This window comes from Leucopleurus acutus (assembly GCF_964270905.1).
Source record: "Leucopleurus acutus genome assembly, chromosome: 7".
NCBI lineage: Eukaryota > Metazoa > Chordata > Mammalia > Artiodactyla > Delphinidae > Leucopleurus > Leucopleurus acutus.
In genome coordinates, this window is record NC_139150.1 from 35454117 (window position 1) to 35476610 (window position 22494).

A 22494-nucleotide genomic window follows, 5' to 3' on the forward strand; every position below is an offset into this window, starting at 1 on the left:
AGCTTTTCAGTGTGATTTCTATAGAAGTGAAGTAATTATACTGCAAGGTCCCTCCGTCTGTATCCCCATACCATGGATCTGATCACATTGGAAATAGCAAATCAGTGCTGAGAGCTCTCCCTGTACAACTTCTTTGCTTTGGAAATAAAGAAACTGGAGACCAGGGAGAAAAAGCGGGTTGTTTTAAGTCACATGGTTAAGTCAGTAGTAGAGCAAAAATTAAACTGAGGATCAGAGCTCCATCCTCTCTTTCATATTCTATCCCTTCACTCCACGGTCCTGCTGTCCCAATGTGGAAGAAAAACTCCATCTGTTGATGGACTCTGTCCCACACTTTTTCTTCTCCAGACTTTTTGTCTCTCCCCGTATCGTAGAGCTCTGTCCCCAAGGTCTGCACTGGTGAAGTGCCATGGTCACAACTCAACACGTGACCTGCAATACCGTTCCATCCTACTGCTCACACCTCTATCCATTTTGTAGACTCCCTACCTCTGTGTGCTTTCCACCTCCTGTCATCAGATCTGACTTGATATTAGTATATTTTGGTTTCTAGGCTATTAGAAGCCTATCTGGAGACTGGGAGTGTATTTCTCCATACAAATTTTCTACTTCTTGTGCCACTGCCTTTCCTCCTGTCTCAAGATTCCCAGAACATATGGGCTGTGAGTCTATTCTTATTGCATCCTGTCTCTGGGATGAGCTGTTGCTGTTTCATGCTTAATGAGATAACTGGCTAGGAGACTCATTCCCACCTCAGAGCAGCAAGTTTCTGCTTTGACACCTCAGTATCTAGAACACACACAGTTTGGCCCTTTCAGTTAGGGTTAGGAAATATGCAGGTTGGATAGGGAATTGGGGCATTTGTGGGGTAGGCAGGATGGCTGATGATGCAGCACCTCTGTCTTTCCACTAGCGAGTGTCAGGGTTTGCATGCGAGTGGTAAAGATTTAACTGAACACAGTACCGGGGAAAACCAGAGACACTGGAGAACTATATAGAAAATCTAAAAATCACGATTTGGCTGGGTCAAAGTACCAGTAATCCTAAGAACTCGTGAGAACTGTAACCATTCTATTGACTACTATTATTTGTCTGAATGATTCTATGAGCTGTATTTGTTTTAGACTAACATGCATGTAAACTTAAAACATTTAGAAGAATGTGCTCTGACAGATCTGTTACTCTGGTAGGGACAGAAGTAAATCAGTTGAAAATATATTAAGTCTTACATCAAGATATTAGTTTATAAAAGAAATGTGTTCAGAATTACTCGGGCTCATCTTTCAGCAACCACTCCTGAACAACAGAACGCTTTATGCCCAAATTCCGCTTAAACTTACATGTCCGTAATGGCCTTCTTGCCCGCAGTTGTAGCAATACACTAAGGCTGATTGTCCAGAAGGGGTCTTTGGCTTTTTGGGTGGTCCAGGTTTGGTCTGCAACATGAATATTTGTGAAGATTTAGTGAATGTCAGAAGAAAATTAAAACCTCGTTCTTTCCAAAAGAACTTTAAAAAATATATATCCTCAAGGTTTTTATTTATTTATTTTTGGCTGCATTGGGTCTTCGTTGCTGTGCACGGTCTTTTCTCTAGTTGTGGCGGGCGGGGGCCACACCTCGTTGCGGTGCGGGGGGGTCTCTCCTGTTGCAGAGCACGGGCTCTAGGCTCGTGGGCTTCAGTAGTTGTGGTGTGCAGGCTTCAGTAGTTGTGGCTCGCAGGCTCTAGAGCATAGGCTCAAGTATCTGTGGCGCACAGGCTTTGTTGCTCTGCGGCATGTGGGATCTTCCCGGACCAGGGCTCGAACACGTGTCCCTTGCCTTGGCAGGTGGATTCTTAACCACTGTGCCACCAGGGAAGTCCCAGGAGGCAGTATTTCTAAGGAATCACTTACCTAACAAAAGTTCTTGGGACTTCCCTGGTAGCGCAGTGGGTAAGAATCCGCCTGCTAAGGCAGGGGACATGGATTCGAGCCCTGATCCGGGAAGATCCCACATGCCACAGAGCAACTAAGCTTGTGTGTCACAGATACTTAAGCCTGCGCTCTAGAGCCCGCAGGCCACAACTGAGCCCACATGCCACAACTACTGAAGCCCATGTGCCCTAGAGCCCGTGTGCCACAACTACTGAGCCCATGTGCCACAACTACTGAAGCCCATGTGCTCTAGGGCCCACGTGCTGCAACTACTGAGCCCGTGCACCTAGAGCCCGTGTTCTGCAACGAGAAGCCACCGCAATGAGAAACCCGTGCACTGCAACAAAGAGTACCCCTGCTTGCCACAACTAGAGAAAGCCTGCGTGCAGGAACAAAGACCCAATGCAGCCAAAAAAATAATAATAATAAAAAATAAATAAATAAAATTAAAAGAAGAAAAGAAATACTGCCTCCTACAGTTTAGTGTGGAGACCCCATATTCAAATGGTTCTGTGTATTGAAGTGTGTAACATAACAATTCTTTTATTCTTAACATCAATGTGTGCTTTCCTCACCTTCCTCACTCCTCATTCCATTCCGCATTGTGCCCAATACTGTGTTACGTATTAGGTATCTCAGAGAATAAAAGCCCAGTAGAACATGACAGACATAAAAATAGATAACGACAACAATGTAAGCACAGTGATAGAAGTGTGTACAAGGTATTAATGGAGTGAAAAGGAGGACCCATCATTGGATGGGTAAGGAACTCAGGTAAAGCTTCCCTTGAAATATAAAAAATTTAAATTTACTCTAAAAGAATTAGATGTAAATTTGTAATTTTGTACAAATTTCCATTTGTAAATCAAATGGAAAATTTTAGGTAGAGGGTAAAGAGAAATTAGGATGCTTTTCAGGTTTCTAACTTGGGTAAACTGGTGAGCAGTAGTGTCAACAACTGATTCAGAAAAGGTAGGAAAAGAAGGCAGAGTCAATTTAGAGGGAAAGATGATGAAGTCTTTTTTGGATGTTGAGTATCTAGGTGGAGACAGATGTCCACCAGGCAGTTATCTATGTAAGATAAAGCTTAGAAAACACATCTGTGCTGAAGATTAGATCTGAAAGCTGCATTAATAGTGGAGGCTGAAATGACCAGAGTGGACAGTATCGCCATAGCCAGATGAGCAGCAGTGAGCTAAAGATGGAACCCTGGGAACAACAACACACGAGGGGCAGGCAGAAAAGCCTGTGAAAGAGACAGAGAAGGAGAGGGTAAAGAAGCAGAGCCACAGAGAATAGTCATAGACCTTAGAGTAGTTTCAAGATGGATGAACTGATCTATGATGTCAAATACAGCAGAGAAGCCTAGTGAGATTAGGGCTGGCAAACACCCTTAGATTTCGCACTGTTCATGGATAACTTTATTGTGAGAATTTTGGAATCAGTAAGAAGGTAGAAAGAGTAGAAAGCAATAGGTTGAAGAGTGAAGGACATGCATTCAAAGGTGGTAGAACTATAAAGAAGAGGAAGGAAGTGATTACCCACAAAAGCCAGGACAGTGGTTACTTCCTATGGGGAGAGAATAGAGCACAGAGGATCTCGGGGTAGCTGCAATTTTCTATTTTCGAACACAGTGGTGTCATATAACTTAAGTGTGTTATATAACTAATTTATTAAATTGTACACATATGTTTGATGCACTTTTCACTATGTATATTACATTTCATAACAAGAAATGTTTAAAAAAATGAATGGAAGTTGAAGAAAAGTAGACAGTAGGTATATATTATTTTAAGAAGCATGAGTAAGAAGGGGCAAAATAAGATCAGTCAGTATCTAGGAGGAGGATTTGGTGGAGTTTGTTATTAAAATGGGAGAGACCTGAACATGTGAGAAAGCTAATAGAGGTGGAGAAGTTGAAAACACAGAGAAAGGATGGATAGAGCAAAACTCCTGACGTGGCACGGGCTTTAAACAAGAGGAGAAAAAACTAATTCCCCCCATATTTTTTGGAGATTGAAAGGATGAGAATAAACTTGGATAAGTTTATTTCTTATATTCTTTATTGGGTGTCTACAAAGAGGGCCAACTAACTGGTCTGTCAACTGATTTTGTTGTTATTTAATGTGGCGAATAGGTGGTCTGTGGGATGTTTTATTTTCTCAATACAGGAAAATAATCTGTAGGTTATAAAAATAACCTTCTTCAAACAACTTTACTTTTAGCTCCATTTCCTAAATTGAAAAACGAGGATGACAATAACCTGTGAGATGTTTTCTAATGAAAATACAAAATGGAATTTACAATCTCAGCTATTACCAATTGGGATATAATCAAAAACACAGTCAGGGACTTCCCTGGCAGTCCAGTGGTTAAGACTTCGCCTTCTAATGCAGGGGATGCAGGTTCGATCCCTGGTCAGGGAGCTAAGATCCCACATGCCTCCGGGCCAAAAACCAAAACATTAAACAGAAGCAATATTGTAACAAATTCAATAAAGACATTAAAAATGGTCCGCACATCAAAGAAAAAAAACAAGCAAACAAAAAACACAGTCAACAAATGTTTTATATCCTCTAATAAAAAACGTGGGTCACGAATTAAGACTAGCTAAAAGCCATTAAATACAGTTTTTTAAAAAAATTAATTAATCTATTTATTTTTGGCTGCATTGGGTCTTCATTGCTGTGCACGGGCTTTTTCTAGTTGCGGCGAGCAGGGGCTACTCTTCATTGTGGTGTGCGGGCTTCTCATTGCGGTGGCTTCTCTTGTTGCAGAGCACAGGCTCTAGGTGCACGGCCTTCAGTAGTTGTGGCACGCGGGCTTCAGTAGTTGTGGTGCACGGGCTTAGTTGCTCCCCAGCATGTGGGATCTTCCCAGAACAGGTTCAAACCCGTGTTCCCTGCACTGGCAGGCAGATTCTTAACCACTGTGCCACCAGGGAAGTCCCTTAAATACAGTTTTAACTGGTATGCACATAAGCATGTGAACTCATGCAGCAGTTTACAAATTTGTTCAGGTAGTAGAGCACCGGGAAGACATGAAATTACTAAGCAGAAATAATTTTTCCATCTAAAAGATAACTATGTTATTTGATGTGATACAAAACTGCAACCATGAGTATATGTGGTTTAAGAGAAAGAAATAAAACCAAAAGAGGGGGTACCATGGATGTGAAGGTAGAACAGATAATGTTTCAAGGAAGAAGCTGTCAAAAGCTACTGGTGAATCAAGTACAACGAAGACTACAAAATCCATTGGACTTAACAGCCAGGAAGTTGTTGGCAACTGGAAACTGGTGTGAGCAGTTTCATTTGAGAGGCAGAGGCACAAGCCAGATTGTAAGGGGTTTATTGCAAGTAGAAAGATGCTAAAGAACAGAACATAGATGACTTTTTCAAGAAACCACACTGTGTATGGGAGAAAGGAAGGGGAGAAGTAGAGCAAAATGTAAGTCCAAGGATGCCTCCATTAGTGACATTTACCAGAGTGCTGGGCACATGGCATGAGCATCTATATACATTCTTTCATTAATCTATTCAAAAAATAATTATTGAGTACCTAATACATGCCAGATACTGTTCTAAGATCAGCTAATTGAGAAGTGAGCAAGACAAAAATCATTGCTCACATCTCCAGTGGTGGAAGACAGATGAACAAAACCAACACACACACACACACACACACACACACACACACGGACAGTATCAGATAGTAATAAATGGTATGCAGGCAATTAAAACAGTTATGTAAATGAGTCATTGGTGGTGACTCAGATTGACTTTGGGGGAAACTCTCACTGGGAAGGTCATTTCTTATAACAAAAACCCCCCAAGTATGTGACCACTGGGGAAACAGCATTCTGGGCATAAGGCATGGGGAACAGGTAGTGCAAAGCCCTGAGGTGAGCATAAGCTTGCTATATTTGAGTATCTGAAAAATATCTATAACTTGGAAGTGTAGTAGGTGAAGGAAGACCAGGAGAAAAGGAGGTTCTAAAGGTGAAGAGGGGCCAGATCATAAATAAGGGTGAAGAGCGCTGGATTTACTTCATGTGGCATGGGAAGCTAGTGTGAAGCTAATGGTATGGGCTCAACAACTAACTGGCAACTGTTAGCAGAGAGTATAACCAATGAAAGAATAATCCACCCCCTCCCCCGATTATACACATTCTCTGAAAAACTTACCTATGTTTAAAAGTTTCTCTACTTGTGTTTGTGCAAATACATGACAATTTATCTCTGAGCCCAGAATTCTAGATTGATTCATGAGAAGGAAAATACGTTCACTTATGTTTAGTCCACGGAATAAGAGTTCCATTGGTTCAAATCTTACGCAAAAGGACAAGATGAATCAGGAAGTAATTATGAGGGGAGCTGATGAGAACTAAACTAGCAGGGATATCCAGACATTGGAATGGATACAGGTAGGGACTTCCTCACAGGAGGGGCCACCTGTACCCCTACGGGTGCTTCTGGCTTCTCCTTGGGAGCGCAGAACACAAGGATAGTCACACTACTACACAACTCTTCAGTGGTTCATTCCTATCACCTCCTCTCAGAGTAAAGGCCACAGTGCTCCTGATCCTCCTTTCCCTATTTCACCCTCTAGAATACTAAACTGGTTATTTATTATGTTTATCGTCTGCTTCCCCATTTCTAGAATGCGAGGTGCATGAGGGGAGGGATCTTCATCTAGTCCACTATGCATCCCTATGCCCCAAATCTAGAGTAAGTGTGCAAACTATGGCTGGCAGGTCAAATCCAGCCTCCTGCCCGTTTTGTATGGCCTATAAGGTAAGAATGATCTTAACATTTTAAAATGGCTTAAAAATTTTAAAAAAGAATGTTTTGTAATATGTGAAAATTATATACAATTCAAAATTCAGTGTCCATAAATTACTGGAACCCAGCCAGGCTGCTTTTCATGCTACAGGGATCAAGTTATGACAGAGACCATTGACTGGCCTGCCAAGCTAAAATATTTACTGTCTGGCTCTTTACAAAAAAAGTTTGCCAACACCTGACCTAGAGCATAGTAAGTGCTCAATAAATAGGTGGTGAATGAGTAGATGTTACAGCCTCTAAAATTTTCGAGTGAAAATGAATTATGCAGCCAATAAAAGTATTTAAAGTAGATATGAATACTGAAAATCTCTGCTACTGATTGAGGATACAGAGCAAAAGCTTTATAGAATTTCTCTGAATTTAATTATTTTATTGCTTAAGTTTGAGGAAATTACAAGTAGTACTAAATGCTGTTCCATCTGTCTGTAGCACTCTTCTCCCAGGTAAATATGGTAAGCTCCTTCACTTCCTTCAAGTCTTGGCTCAAATGTCATTTTCTTAGTAAGGCCCTCCTAACCACCCTATTTAACGTTGCTAGCTCCTTCCAACTGGTGTTCCCTACGCTGCTTCACTACCCTCCCTCTCTTCCTTTTTTAAAACTCCATGGCACTTACTACATCTGACATACTGTATATTTTACTTGTTTGTTTTGTCTATCCCCCAACATGAAGGGATTCTGTTTTTTTGTTCAGTGCTGTACCCCAGGTTCCTACAACAGGCCTAGGCCTATAGTAGGAGTTCAGCAAATATTAATGAATGAATAATCAGGTAATGCATATATAAAGTACACGGCCCATAGTAAGCATCCAATACATTTTAGTTATTGTTAATAATTTGGATACTTTGGGAAATTATATCAATTTTTATGTCATTAAGGGACAATGTATAAAATTATGCTTTGATATATTAAAAAGGCTGAATAAATTAATACAGCTTCCTAAGCATCTCTCATACTTTACCTTGAGAATTAGCTATGTACTCTGGCAGAACCAGGAAGGAATTAGTAATACAAAGAGAATAGGAATCAGTCTTATAGTACCAGTAATAGAGACATCCTTCTTAACCAAGATTTTGAAAGCATGTTTCATGTTGATACTTATTTTATCTTGAAAGAAATCTCATTCAAAAAGCTTCATATTTAGCCCCACTGTTCATTTATGCCCCTGGATGAAGTGCAAACATTTGGATGTTCATTCATCTGAATAGTATCACTAGTTAAAAACTTCCATTATTACTAATAAAAATAGCAACAGTATTTATATTGTGCTATGGAAATTTAAACTGTTTCACAATAATTAATTAGTAAATGACATAACAAACACTATCTACATACTCTCATTTTAATAAACTATCATGTAGTAGGATTTAATAGGAATGAAATCAGCCTAGATCTTACCTAATTAGAGAACATTTCTGTATTAGAAAATACAGTAGTGAAAACTCAATAATTATTTCCAGTGGACAAGTTTTCATACTATGATCTAACAAAAATCCTACAGCTACTTAAAGTGTTAGAAATATAAATTTGCGACTCAATATTTCTGCCTTGGAGTGTGTCTTTATTTTTAATTAACAGTAAAGGTCCAATTTAAAGCAGAATGTGTCAACTGATTAGCTCTAAGTTCAAGATTCTGTCATACATGTCTGTACTGCAGACAAAAACTTAAATGCAAGAGAATGAATGTAGTTTTTAGAACTTTTTTTAAAGTTAAAAGATTTATCTAAAGACTTTGACCCAATGGATAACCAAATGAACTATTTATGAAAGCAGATCTTTTTCTTTTCTTTTTTTTTTGTTACAGACATTTAAATAATCTATATTTGTAGGGTGATATCTTAGAGATTACTTTACTATCAATATATAGAAGTAATAACCTGGTAGATAGCGTTACCTATGAAAGGTCCATCCCATCTGCTATTCTTGCTGAAAGCTTTTCATGCACCAGTAAACTCAGTAAATATCAGAAGATAAAGCATAAGCCTACCATGCCACGGATTTACTCCTAATGTCTCCTCAAAGTGCAGCCCGATGCAACGATTACAAATGATTTTCTTCTAATGTCATTTTACATAACCCTTTTTCTGCATGAGTAGTTAGTGCGGAATGAATGAATGAATGCCATTAAAACAGTTAATCATTATCTAGGACACTGGCCTTACTCCCTTCACTACTAGGAATCTCCATGACAAAGGCCAAGAGATCAAAACGCCAGAGCTGCCTCAGTGTCCTATTTCTAACAGTAATTTTTTATGCAAATGACCTGTTGGGCATCTCTCTCTGTGACCTTGAGCTGCCCTTATCTAAACTGACTTTGATCCAATGAGGGCTTGTATCTAGTTGAAGCTCATTACTATATACGATCTGCAATCAATTGCACTAACTAAAGGGAATTTTCTACTCTTGTGAATGCAAAACAGACTTATTTTTAAAATCATACATATGCTTAAAGACTAGACTATGTTTTTTATTAATCTAATTTGTTATATGAGTATATATTAAAAAGCAAATATATTAAGTACTTGAAGTAAGTGTATTAATGACCAAATGTAACATTGATAAAGCACTGAGCTTAGCTCCAGTCCTTCTGAACATTTGTATATCAATGTTTGTATATACACCTCTCAAATCAATTATGTCACATTTGTATATACACCTCTCAAATCAATTATGCTTTTCATGTTTGAAAACTACCTTACTCTTTCAAAAATATTTCCAATTTCTTCTTTTAATAAACTCACTAACAGCACAAGCCTCCTCCCAATATTCAAGTATTTTAAAATATTCAACCCAAGTAATCAAATAGGATTTGCCAAGACAATGTTACAACAAACCAAAAGCTTGCCAACATAGTCAAAGTCCACTAGTTGAAGTGACCTAATGGCATGAATTTGACATTTGAGCAAAACAAAAGTTTGAATTTAAAATATACTTTTTCCCCCTATTTGAAGATATTATTTTTACTACCTTCTCTAGAGATCAGATATAGTTTTCTAAGTATTTTATTTAGTTTTATGAAAAGTAGCCAGGGTAAGAATGGATGCCCTCCCTTTCCTTTGGTATTGTTCACAATATAAATGCCAACAGAAATGTAACTGGTACATATTCAAGGAAAATCACAGTTGGGGCCTAAAGGAATCAAAGGAAGAAATTTTAAAGTTGGGCAAATAGTTTCGCAGTGAACTGAACCAAAGCTGAGTCTGAAAAGGCAAAAAACGATTCCATATGACCAAAGATACAAAGGCTAATGTCTTGTCCTCCATTTTCAGTGTTTTTCTGGGGTGGGTCCTCACACCTGGGGATCTGAATTCCAGGTCTATTCCACCCACGATTTTAGACAAAGCCTTCCATTTGCATACTGTTCTGACAAATATTCACAGTATTACTTCCCTTTGAGAAATTCGGGGAAGAAGGTCTCTCCTCAAGCTAAAGGCTTTGAAACTATTTTAAAACAAAGCTTCCTTTATGAAGATTTTTAAGTTTTCCTCAGTGAAAAGAAAGAATTCAATTGCATTCCAGTGGACACTGCTACTAATTTCCCCTACATCCTAAAAATGCCATTAAAAACACCATATATAATGATATACCTATATTTTTTATGTGTTAAAAAACTATGTCATGTACCCAACAGACTCCCAATCCATTGGGTAATTCCTTAATTAGGCAGATTTTTGAAACATGTATTATGTACACAACAGACCGGAACGTCTCCTTCGGAGCATTTTCTAGTCTATCGGGTGATTACATCATTAAGCCACACATGCTATGTAGAAAAAATCCTTATGAAAATTCATGAAAAAATGTACAGCACAACATTAGCATGCAGCAGACGTGTATGCTTTTGATATTTTCTCTGTTAAAAAAAAACTACATGAAGTAATTAGTCCAGGTCATGAAAACATGAGAAAGGTACCAGACACTGGTGAAAACGAAAATTGCAAAAAATTGCATTTCTCATGGTTTAGCAGAGAGTAATTTGCTTTATTGGAAAACAGATTCTAAAACAGTGTTCATTTGAATTGTAGCAGAATAAAGGGTGTTGCTTTATTGATTTGATATTTCCTATGTACATGTAATTTCTTCCCTACCCCTCTTTTGGATACTCTTAAGTTTTACAAGCCAGTGGGCTGAAGGTTGCAAATAACCAGTGTGGTTATTGACGTCCTTGAAGTACTGTATGTTTGTATACTTATATCTTCATTTTACGTAACCTAGAGTGTAAGGGGTTACATGACTGTATCTTTTTCAAGTCAAAACTATGCTACAGTAATAAGACTAGAAGTAAACTGTTGGTATAACTCCAACCAGATTATATGTTCACAATGTTAAGTGTTAGGCAAAATCTGAAAGCCAATATATTTGCAGACTAAAATGAATGAAGCATAAGTTTTATAAAAAGGAGCTATTAAATTTATTAATTTATGATTTTTCTTTTTGTAAATGACATTCTACCCCTACCCCCCAAAAAAGCCAACAACAAAAAAGAAAACCTCAGTAAGCAGAGAACAATGAACATATGCAAGACAGTAAGGATCACAGTAATTCACCTCCTGAATGTTCTAAATCTTCATGGCTTAAAAAGTATCCCAATTTTCTCCAAAGGTAGTGGCATTTATTCACTGGGCCATAGCTAATTTTACATGGAATGCAAAAATGTTAGTTTAAGTTTAATTTACCACCCTATTTAAATAAATCCAATGTAGCTCTCAAACTGCAGAGCTATCCCTCTGTCTATTTTAATTTTAAAGTAAGTTAGCAAAGGCTTCCTTCTTAATCCCCAGAGACTACCTACATAGTGACACAAACGCACAAATTTATGACAGCAACATAAATGCTCTTCTGAAGTAATGTGCAACATTAAGTGAAAATCGTTTCCTGGAAAGATATTATAGGTATCTATATTTTATTTGCCATCTTAAACATATCTGGGTCTTTATGGCCTTATTTTAAAAATGTATTTCCTTTTTATATTTCCTGGTGCAAATGGACTGCATAAATAAGCAATGTGCTATGAGGCTTCAGACCAGCCGATAAAACCTTTCAATTTTCATGCCAGCTTCTTCTTTTGTAATTCAAATCCGCCTGGAAACTGGCAGCTCTGAAAACTGAAACAAGCACTGCCACAAATACCTTGTAATGCTATCGACCTTGTCTGCCCATGCAGTGAGAAAGGGGGATGCGTATGTGTCTGCAGCCATCCAGATAACACAACTCATTTTTTGGGGGGTGGGGGGGGATAACAGAAGCCAGCCCCAGACTCTGCACCCAAAGCAGTCATTACCAGTCACACTGGAGAATAAGTCTCTTCAAAATACACAGTGCATTTAAAAACCATATATGAGGCTGAGCCACTGCTGTCATTACCAATTTTAATTTAGCTCCTTCAGTTTGCCAGCCAGATAAACTCTTTAGTGCTGTTTTTTAATCTATTTGCCACATTTTATGTTTAAGATTATAGTAATATGGACAGGAGAAGGAATCACTTTTAGGGGAAATAAAGAAATAGATCCGCTTATCGGCGCCCATCAGAAAGTTCATTAATCAGCCAGGCTTTGTGCCCTCTAAATTGAAAGGTTAAATAATCCTCTCAGGAATATTTCTTGGCCCCTCCGCCAATTGTCCGGAGAGGAGCTGCCATTCATAGTACGAGGGATCGGTGACAGGGTATCTTACCACTGTTTGGACCCCAAACAATGATGGACAAATGGCCTGGTTTACAAAGAACCTTTTAGTACATGGATGGAAAACGACCACAAGCTTTGATGGAGGGTGGAGGGATGAGGAGGGCATGGAGACAGTATGTGGGGGAAGGGAAAGAGAAGAACACATACATGTGTGAATCCATGGATATTTTATCTGAATGTTTATTGGGGTAGACTATAAAACACAGAAACCACATTAATATACATCTACCAACCACACGCAGGGCTTAACATATTCAAATCTGCTTATATATTTTGCATACAATTGCACATAAACTATCACTGAAAAATTGTAGAATAAAAGAGCCACAGCTTTATTATATTTATTAGCTAATACACACGGGATCCAAATAAGCCCCGAGATTTTCATTTTTGCCATAACTCCATATGACTTACAACACATACTTCTCCCCCTCCCCATACCCGACTCGTGCTTATTCTACTGAAATACCCTTAACCATCAGTCACAAAGGTAGAGAATTCCACAGCTGTAAGTACCTGTTTAAAGGGGGGAAGTAATGCTTTTTTGCTTTTACAATATGCTCCATCTTAGCTCCTACATGTCTTAAAGAACAAACATGGAATAGGAATGCTCTTTGAAAGAATACCAATCACATCCACTGAGGAAGTACTTAATTTTGTGTTGCCCTTTTTGCTGGACCTATATGAGAATACGGGTGGGAGACTGCAAAACAACTGAACAAGCTCTTATAACTCAACATTTTGCTGTGAAATCAGGCTGGTTTCTGGCATCAGTCATGTGAAGGCCATGAAGCAGTTTTACCTGAAGTGCAAAAAACTGATATGCTATTTTGTTTCATTTCTCATCTGATTAACATAAACCCTCTACCACTAGCAGAAAGTATTATATTTGGTTATGATACATGACTATATTCAGATGACACTGAAGTTACCACCTAAGAATTATACATTTATTAACAATATATTTTTTCAAAATGATATCATTATATCTTTATATGGCACACATTTTATTTAGTCATTTTCACTAAAAGAGAAAGTAAGTATGTTTGTGATCTACTCTTAAAAGTCTTTATAATGATTTTTAGGCAAATCAAATTAAGAAAATAATTTGTTTGCTGTAATTTAATTAAAAGTTACTTACCTACATTTCTAGTAAGAAGACAAGCATAAATAACTAGAAAATGAAAACTGAGGTAAATAATTTTAACAAAAGGCACTGCTTGTGGGGATTTTAATTTCAATAACTATAAGGAGGAAAAAATTTTTTTTCCTCCTTATAAAAAAAGCATTACGGATCTCCTCATCATAGGCAAATAAAAGGCTTCACAATATATAATCTGAGTTTGGGCTATTAGTCCAGTTGCTGTCTCTACAGGAGTGAGGAATTTGTGGGTTTGCTGTATTGGAGCTCAAAGAGTGTTGAACACAGGCTAAGTGTTAGGTATTGTGCTAAGTACTTTACATTTATTATCTCACTGCATACTTATAACAGCTCTAGAAGGCACTATACCCATTTTTCAGATGAAGAAACTGAGGGTCTCAGAAGGGAAATATTTTAACTAGGTTTGCATATCTAGTAAATGAAAGAGCCAGAATTTAAACCAATGTTTGATCCCAAAGCTGGCATTTTTTCCCCTATATTATGATAAAAAACATTCCTTAGTAATTTCCTCAGAAATAAGTCTGCCCTTTCAGCCGAATTTTATAGCACATTTTTCTAAGGACTTCAGTAAAATGAGAAGGAAATGCGGTACAAAGACAAATGAAATGTGAGAGATCCAAGAAAGAGAGAATTGAAATTTTATTATATAAATGAAAGTTAAGGAACAACCAAAACTTAGTTCCCCTAACTGGAAAGAAATGTGGGTAATCCACAAATACATGTAAAGGAACAATATTTATGTAAAATGGGTATTTATAGCCATGGATATATTACACATTATAAAGATGACCTTATAATCTAGCTAATAGATTTAATTTTGCATGATTTTTGAAAATCGGAATTAAAACATCGAGACAGCTTTATTACCAACTGATTCACACAGTGAATTATTTTTACAAAGCTAATATGAATTTCTGAACATTCCCATTGAATATTTCTTGTTTTTAAAATGTGATCTGCCAGTGTAGTGGTACACCAATTAAGGTGACAATCTCTTTTAATTCCAAAGATACTAAAAATATATTTTTGGTTAAATGTCTTCTAAACATGAAGCATTTTTCTTCATATAATAGTTTTGATATTTCTAAAAAACCAGAATTGTTGGTCTTGGAGGACCACTGCCGAACTCAAAATAGCTGGAAGAAAATATTTGCAAACGTACAAAAATATGACTCTCATGACTTTCTGGCATGTGGGGATCAAATGGCAGATGAATTTCAAGTCTAAAATCTGACTGAGTTTATCAGTAATTCATTAACTTTTAGTCTTTTAAGAGATTTTGCTTCTAAAACCTTAAACTTAATTCAACTTAAGTTTACAACTGTAGTTTATACCATAACAGAAAATGTAACACGAGTTCAGAGAGACTGTTCATGTCAATAACTCAAGGGGTTCTTTCATGAATCTTTTCCTGCAGATTAGTCAAATGATTGACCAAAACCTTTAAAGGTTATGGTTGATCATGACTGTGAATGACTAAGTGATTCCTAAATACTTAAGACCTGTTAGGAATTACTGTAATCTACCATGTCATTCACATGCATGACTACTAAAAGGAATGCTTAATACATATATCACTGGTCCAGTATACTTTACTTCTATTCTTGTACTGAAATGTCCAGAGAAGATCATGACAAGCTCAATCACCTGCAATATATTTATTTAAGGAATACGTGAATCACCCATTCAAAGTACATATGAAAAATAATCACTTGAATATGCTAAAATTATTCTACCTAATAGTTGTATGCTCTTTACGTGTACTTAACATGACAAAGAATAGGCACCATTCAACATTTCAGATTTTTGAACTCTAATTTATTATATACTGTGCACTGTTAAACTTCACGGATCTTGAAAATTCTCAGGCTACCTGTTTTACATTCATTTTTGTCATAACAGGGACAGTATTTCAAAGTGTAGAGCTTCAAGGAAAAAAACAACGTAGTTTTCTTTGGGGTTATATGAATAATGTATGTGTTTTTTAAGGAAAAGAAAGAAAATATTTTAAAAATGTTATATATATATATTAAAATTATAAATACTTAGAAATTGGAATTTAATTACCATAAAATTTAAGTATCAAGAAGAAATTGCCCCTACAATAACTAACTATAATTCCTTTGTAAGTAAAGGTGAACATAACTAGGGAAAAGAAAAAAAGTTAGAAAATTTTGTTCAATTACATTTGAACAAAAGTCCAAATGTAATTTTCCATCTTTCTATCATCCTCAGGAGAGACATTTATTAACAGGTAAGAAAATTCTTTACATTTTTAAAACAGAAGTAAAACTTGAAGTCCATACAGTAAATATGTAAGTCTTAAACGTAATAGACTTTGCTGCCAGCCACTAAGGGGCATATAAACAAGCACAGGCATTGTTTTGTCAATTGAAGAAAGGAAGTTGCTGTTAGAGTTTTAGATTCAATTAGTTTATTATTAGCAACATGTACTACATAAAAAATAAATAGAAATCACGATGATGGGTGATTAGGACATTAAAGATTTAGAAAATGACAAAAACACAGCTGTTTGTAGGCCAAAACATTTGTAAAGAATCTTTTCTAAATTGTGTGAATGCTACATACTTTTTATTGCTTGATTATCTGAAACACTTAAATCTACATTAGAATTATTTTCATAAAGCAAATCTACATTAGAATTATTTTCATAAAGCACTTGATATTATTTAAATATATTAAAACAACTACTCAAAATATTCCATTATTGACTTCCCATTTAAAACTAATTTTTGCATTAAAATATTAGAATCAAATAAGTTGGGCATTCTCTCTGAAAGGGATGACACTTCAATATTTCTCGGACAAAATGAAAATATGAAGGCTCTCCCATGTGCTTCAATAAATAGAAATAAACTATATTCAAATCTAATAATTTTATTCTACTCCCATTCAAAAACAAGTTTGTATACACACAATGTCTAGAGATCTGAGGCAACACATTGTGAGAGGAAAAATAACATATGCATTTATAATTCACAACGTTCACTTTTTTCCCCTTCCTTTTACAGAAGCTTTAGAAAATTGCTTTTTGATGATTTGGCAAATTGTATTTATTTTTAAATGAATCTCATTTATTGAGATTGATAATTCCAGGTTTCATTTGCTTTGAAATTGCATTTTCCAATTGCTTCCAATGATAAGTTCTAGCAAATGTGGTCCAACATGCTAGTGAAAAAAATCAGTTGACCTATTCTGTAAATGTAGTAATTATCTTTTACACTAAATTCAAAACATGGTAAGACTGAACTAAAAAATTATTAGCAAAATGTTGACATTAAATTCTTTAAGACCAAGGTGAATGTTTAAATAAATATTAATGCATTCACATAAATTTTCCATTTGAAAAAAATCTTTAAAATTTTGGTCACTGTCCAAATGTATTTCTATCTCTGTTATCATTGATGGAGTTTTAGAAAAATAAGTTATCAATGATTATTCAGAAAATTCTTTTTATTCAGACCCCAAAGTAACTTGAAACAGAAAGCAGTGTGATTTACTTTATAAGTACTACAATGGAAAAATGGCCCTGAGGTACCACAAAATAGTCATGTACCATCTGAATCCTCAGAGCATGATTATATTCACCTCAGTAGTGTTCTAGTATTAAGGGCATTTTTAATAAAAACTAAAACTCTGAAAATTTGACAGAGATGTACTATCTTAATAGCAACACTTAACCACAGTGATTCAAGACATAGAGGAAAAACCCCTACAATTTAAACAAGAGTATTCCCAGTTCTTAAGGAAATTGGCAAAGTGAATTGAACAACCAAAAATAAGAGCCTCCAAAATGAATTTATAAAGTCTTAGTTTGTGATAATTTGTATGCCAGGCCTCAAAAAAAGTATGAAGAAAAGTTTATTTAAATAATTCTAAAATAGAGTGAGGCCTAGTTCTCACTGTATTTGAAGGTAATTGACATTTTAAAATGCAGTATGTAACCAGTTCTATTTCCTTTGATACACACACACACACACACACACACACACACACGAAAAAAGAAAGTCCTATCTCTTGATATCTACTGTGTGGATGGGGTTCTTGTGGGTTTCGCAGTTCTGCTTATGTAGCCGAGGAGCTCTCAGATTCTGAGATTTAGGATTCCCAACATATATTCAATGAAGAGAGAGAGAGACAGAGAATTTTTGTCCATGAAAAGAAAAGGTTCTGGCTTGAGGCTGACTTTTTAAAACTCTTTTAGACTCTTTTAAGTTTTTCTCATTTTAAGTTAAGTAAAATATATTCCATTTTAGTATTAGGTAGAAAATTGTTACCCACCCTAACTTTCGTCATAATTCCAGGATAAAGCCCTTTGTACAGCTACTGCCTCATAACCAAATTCCACTTTCTTAGTCTTTCCTTCTGGACTGTAAAACATAGTTCTAAAATTAAATTTAAATCTTTTGACATTTAGGGTTGTTACCTATTCTATGGTATGGCAGAGAATGTTTTAGAGAGTAACATTTGTTTCCATACGGTGAAAATCCAGAAAACACATTTCTAAATTGATGTTTCCAGGTAAGGAGAGAAAACTGAGTGGCAAGATGGAATGATATTGTTAATTATTGTCTATAAGATATACTCTGGCATTCAACTGGTTCAGGTAAGACTACTATTAATTACTAGTAAACTCAGGTTACAAGCCTCTCCTAGACTAGAAAGGAAGACAAGGAAACTACTCCTCTCCATGCCCCTGAGAGCAAGTATTTTACTTTTTGAATTCTAGGCATTCCAAACCTTACACATAAAGAAACATTTAAAACTTAATTCTTCCAAAAAGGTTACATTTTCTTCCTGTTTAAACTTTTAGTTAAAATAAAAGGTAGTAGGTTGTAACACATTTTAACAATGCACATAAAGAAATCCAAGCGCAAAATTAAACATAAAAGATGTATTGTCCTTTTTGGTTCTTAATACATACGGACCCCAAATAGCAAACTCTTGGTTACTTTTTTAAGTAGATTAAAAACAAGATTAACAAAATGTCCAAAGCATGTCAAATTATAGCCTCTACTAGTTAAAAATTCTGCTGGTTGTAAAACTCTGTTGGTGGCCATTTTGGCCTAGGATTTTTAATATAAATGAGACTAGAAATGACAGGGGATGGGGGAAGGGACTTTCCTTCTTGAATAGTTAAAGAGGGAAATTTTTTTATCTAGAATAAGTTATCTGAAAGATGAAAAAGAATATTCAAAGTTAGGCTTTACCAAAATCTGAAAATATAACAAATTAAGATATAAGAACAGTGCTATATTACTGAAGATTTAAAAAACTTTCCAAACATTTTTTGAAGGAGGTAAATACATAAACTATTTGGAGAAATTATTTAATTGCTAAATAAAAATCATATATTTTTCTTTTTCCCATGCCGGTCTCCAAATTGATAATCTAAAGTCATTAAATTACATGACATAATTTTATAGCCATTAAAATATATAAAGAAAAATGACATGGCCAAATAGTTGTTATAATATGGATACATATGTACATATACAAAAATATATGTAGTGCCTTAGAGTTTTATTAGCATGTACCGTTTAGAATGATGGTCTTATTTTTTTATTAATTAAGTCTAGTCAAGTCTGGTTAAAAAGCTATTCTATTCATATAAGTTGTAAAGGAGACTTTATTTGATCTCTCATGAAATTGCTGAAAATAGTGAACACCTCTCTTTTTAAATTTTCCTCTTATTTCAGAATGAGGAAAATGTGTTTTAAGGAATCTTTGATTTGATTTGATTTCACAGGTCCATTTACACCAGTCAACTTACTATCTTTCTTATGTGTTTGAGAAATAAAACTCTGTTTAACCTATAGACTTTTTTTTTTTTTAAAGAAAGTGATTCCTGGATAGACCTTAAATTTAGTAGCTAAACTTTAGGTTGTGTAAACGTCCTTCTATTCTCACTGATTGAGAGTCAGATAAAAGCAATAGAAAACTTCTTAAATGTACACATTTCCAAATCAGATATACAAATCAATTTCTCCCCTCAAAAAGCATAGTTTATTTTGGGTAAGAAATGGGCATATTTTGGTTAGAAAAAGAAATTAATCAACGATTAAGTGTAGAAATACCCAGTTTTAAGAAGATTGGTTTAAATGAATATACAATAGCAGTTCTAACCTGGGCTTTATTACTCGGTCATTGCCCTGATTGACGCCACATTCACGTGTGAGGGCTACTATGAGTCAATAGATGGCAGTCCATCGCCTAGTAAAAGAGCTGAAGATGACTAAACTCATCATGCATCTTGCTTTCATTCAAGATTAAATATTGCTCAATTGCACACATTAGGATATTTCCTATATGTATAATTATTTGGCTATTTTGCTGGATTGATATAGATGTACATGTTTATAAATATACTTGTTTTGCATTTATACTTACACCGTAAACTAACTCTTAATGACTAATTATTAATTTAAACTTGATAATTATGAATTGTGATAGTTATTTCAATATTACTTTGAAAAATTAATCAGGATTCCAAATTAAGACAAACTTTTCAAAATGATTTTGTTAAACTTATAGATAGAATATACTGTAATTTCCCCAAAGGCAAATTCGTTTTGTTTTTATTTTTTTCCCCCAACTATTCTTTTTACAATTTATGTTTTTCAAAAGCTACAATATTAAATGAACCTTCAAATATCTCTGTTATACTAAACATTGATTTTTATCCTTCTGTGACAGTTATATAAAAGAATGCAGGTGCAAATAATGAAAAGAATGGCTTTAAAATAGTACTTTCTATACTTCAAGTTTGGAATTTTCTAACAGGGGAGAAAGGAAAATTAATGCAATGTCAAATCCATTAGGCTATTACTTAAAAAAATGTTGATGAAAAACTTGCTATACAGTTACAAAGAGTGACTGTGATCTTGAAAAGTGTAATACATGATTGGATTCCAATTAAATTTAGGCTAAGAATTTCACCATAGCCTGTTAGGATAAAAAAAAATTGCTACCCTAACACAAACATATTCATGAGTTACACCTGTAACATATATGTGTAACGTGTGTGTGTATGTGCGCGCTCGCATGTGCATGTATTTATTTAAATTTTTTTTTGGAGTAGGGGATAACACTAAAGATTTTTAACAAAACCCAATTTGGGATTGAGGATAGTTAAGGAATTACAGCTTTCTACTGAGAATCTTTAAACAAATTAAACAGTGATAACAATGTGAAAACAAACCACTTGGTGTACTTCTTGGGCTTGTGATAGGCACAACTGAGTCTACTTATTGGTTTATTTTTACTCCATAAGAGGAGAGCAGTAAGAAGACGTGTTTTGTAGAAACTCTGCCCTTTCTATTTTTACTACGTCTTCCTATAAACAAAACTTTTTAATAAGTTAAACTTTAAAGAACTGCTTTAAAATATACTGCATAGCTGTATAATTACAAGAGTAATTTTTAATGTTGTCTCTTGCTCAGCACAACATATTTAATACATTAAAAGAAATGACAAGTAGGGCTATGGTGAATTATTGAAATTATTTAAGCTAAATAATAAAAATAAACTGACTTCATAATATTGAGCATTAACCAATTGATTCCACAGCAAACTATTGTTTTTGCTCCTACTTAGCCTAAAATCACACTAAGAGGAAACCATAGAATTAAATAACTTAAATGGTATTAAGCAGATATTTATACACTTTGAATGTCAAGAGAAGCTTAAGGATATGACAGTTGAATTGTTCTATATGAAAGATGCACTAAGTTTTTTCTAGCTTCACTGAAAAATATGTGTAAACATTTCAGTAAAGCCAGAAAAATGATAATGGAAGATAGTGTGGACTGTATGCTTGTGGACTGTAGATACAACATTTTAAAGATGTTGGATTACTACTATTTTTTTGCTTCTAGCATACTTCTCCCCTTTAATTTAATGAATGTGGTCTAGGAAGACTGAGAAATACCATGATGTAATCGTTAAATGATGTGAGTAATAAAAGACAATCAAAATCTTTTAAGAGCAGGAAGATAAAGGATAGAGGAGTGGGCAGGGGAGAAGAGAAAAAGTGTATTATTGCTTTCTCAGTGCAAAAACTCTTCAGATGTTTATTATCTTCCGGTAGAAGATGCTTGTCTATATTTTATGGTCAGCAGTTCAGAGCAGGGTAAATAGGCTGGGTCTTGGGGAAAATAAAAACGGTGTTTCTACTTACCGTTAGGTGATACTGCCTCCAGATTTCTGGGCAAGCCTGGAAAATAAAAATATTGATCAGCTGGGAGCATGAAACAAGGTACTTTACAGCCTGTTGGTTTTGGCATAACCCAGCATCCACTGGTGTCGGTCACAGGAAAATAAGAAGCTTAACAGAAAGGGTCTGCATTTCAGCTTCAAAAACCTGGCTAGACAGTTTAATTGAATTTTACACTGGTTTAACACACTCCCTGCCATTGTCAGAAAGCCAGTTACAAAGTTTTCTCTCTTTTTTTTCTTTTCAGGTTAGAAGTTTTGGGTACTAAGATGTGATTAAGAGCCATAACTCGGTTAAACTGATAAATGAACAGCAGTGGTCAAAATCAGTAAGACTCACCAAGTACACCTTCTAAAAGAACATTTTGAACCTTGGTAGTATGACAGAAAACAATTTAATAGCAATTGCTTTTAAGAAGCCTTCGCAGTAGTTATATATTTCTGATGTTTTACCTAATCACTTGCTACTAACTTTCAATACTCTATGACATAGATAACAAGAGTATTAAAAAAGCAAAACAAAAAACAACCTCAAGAATCTGAAGTCCATGCCTTTTCCCTTAAAAGTTGTCTTCTCCATCTTTACATTTATAGAGATATAACTTTAAAAACCCAATAAAACCTCAATACTTTGATAAAAGATGGATTTACCGA

At 35.3% G+C, this 22494-nt stretch overlaps 1 protein-coding gene across 2 annotated transcripts in view; it reads right to left on the minus strand.

Annotated features, from left to right (window-relative positions):
* The window catches only part of ZCCHC7 (zinc finger CCHC-type containing 7), a 237280-nt gene that overhangs the window by 8984 nt on the left and 205802 nt on the right, over positions 1-22494 (minus strand). For both annotated transcript variants that reach the window (XM_082843092.1, XM_082843091.1), the window contains exons 6-7: positions 21806-21841; positions 1341-1436 (exon numbers count right to left, since the gene is read on the minus strand). In XM_082843092.1, coding sequence (XP_082699218.1) covers positions 1341-1436; positions 21806-21841 — 132 coding nt within the window. The remainder of the gene's footprint in view (positions 1-1340; positions 1437-21805; positions 21842-22494) is intronic.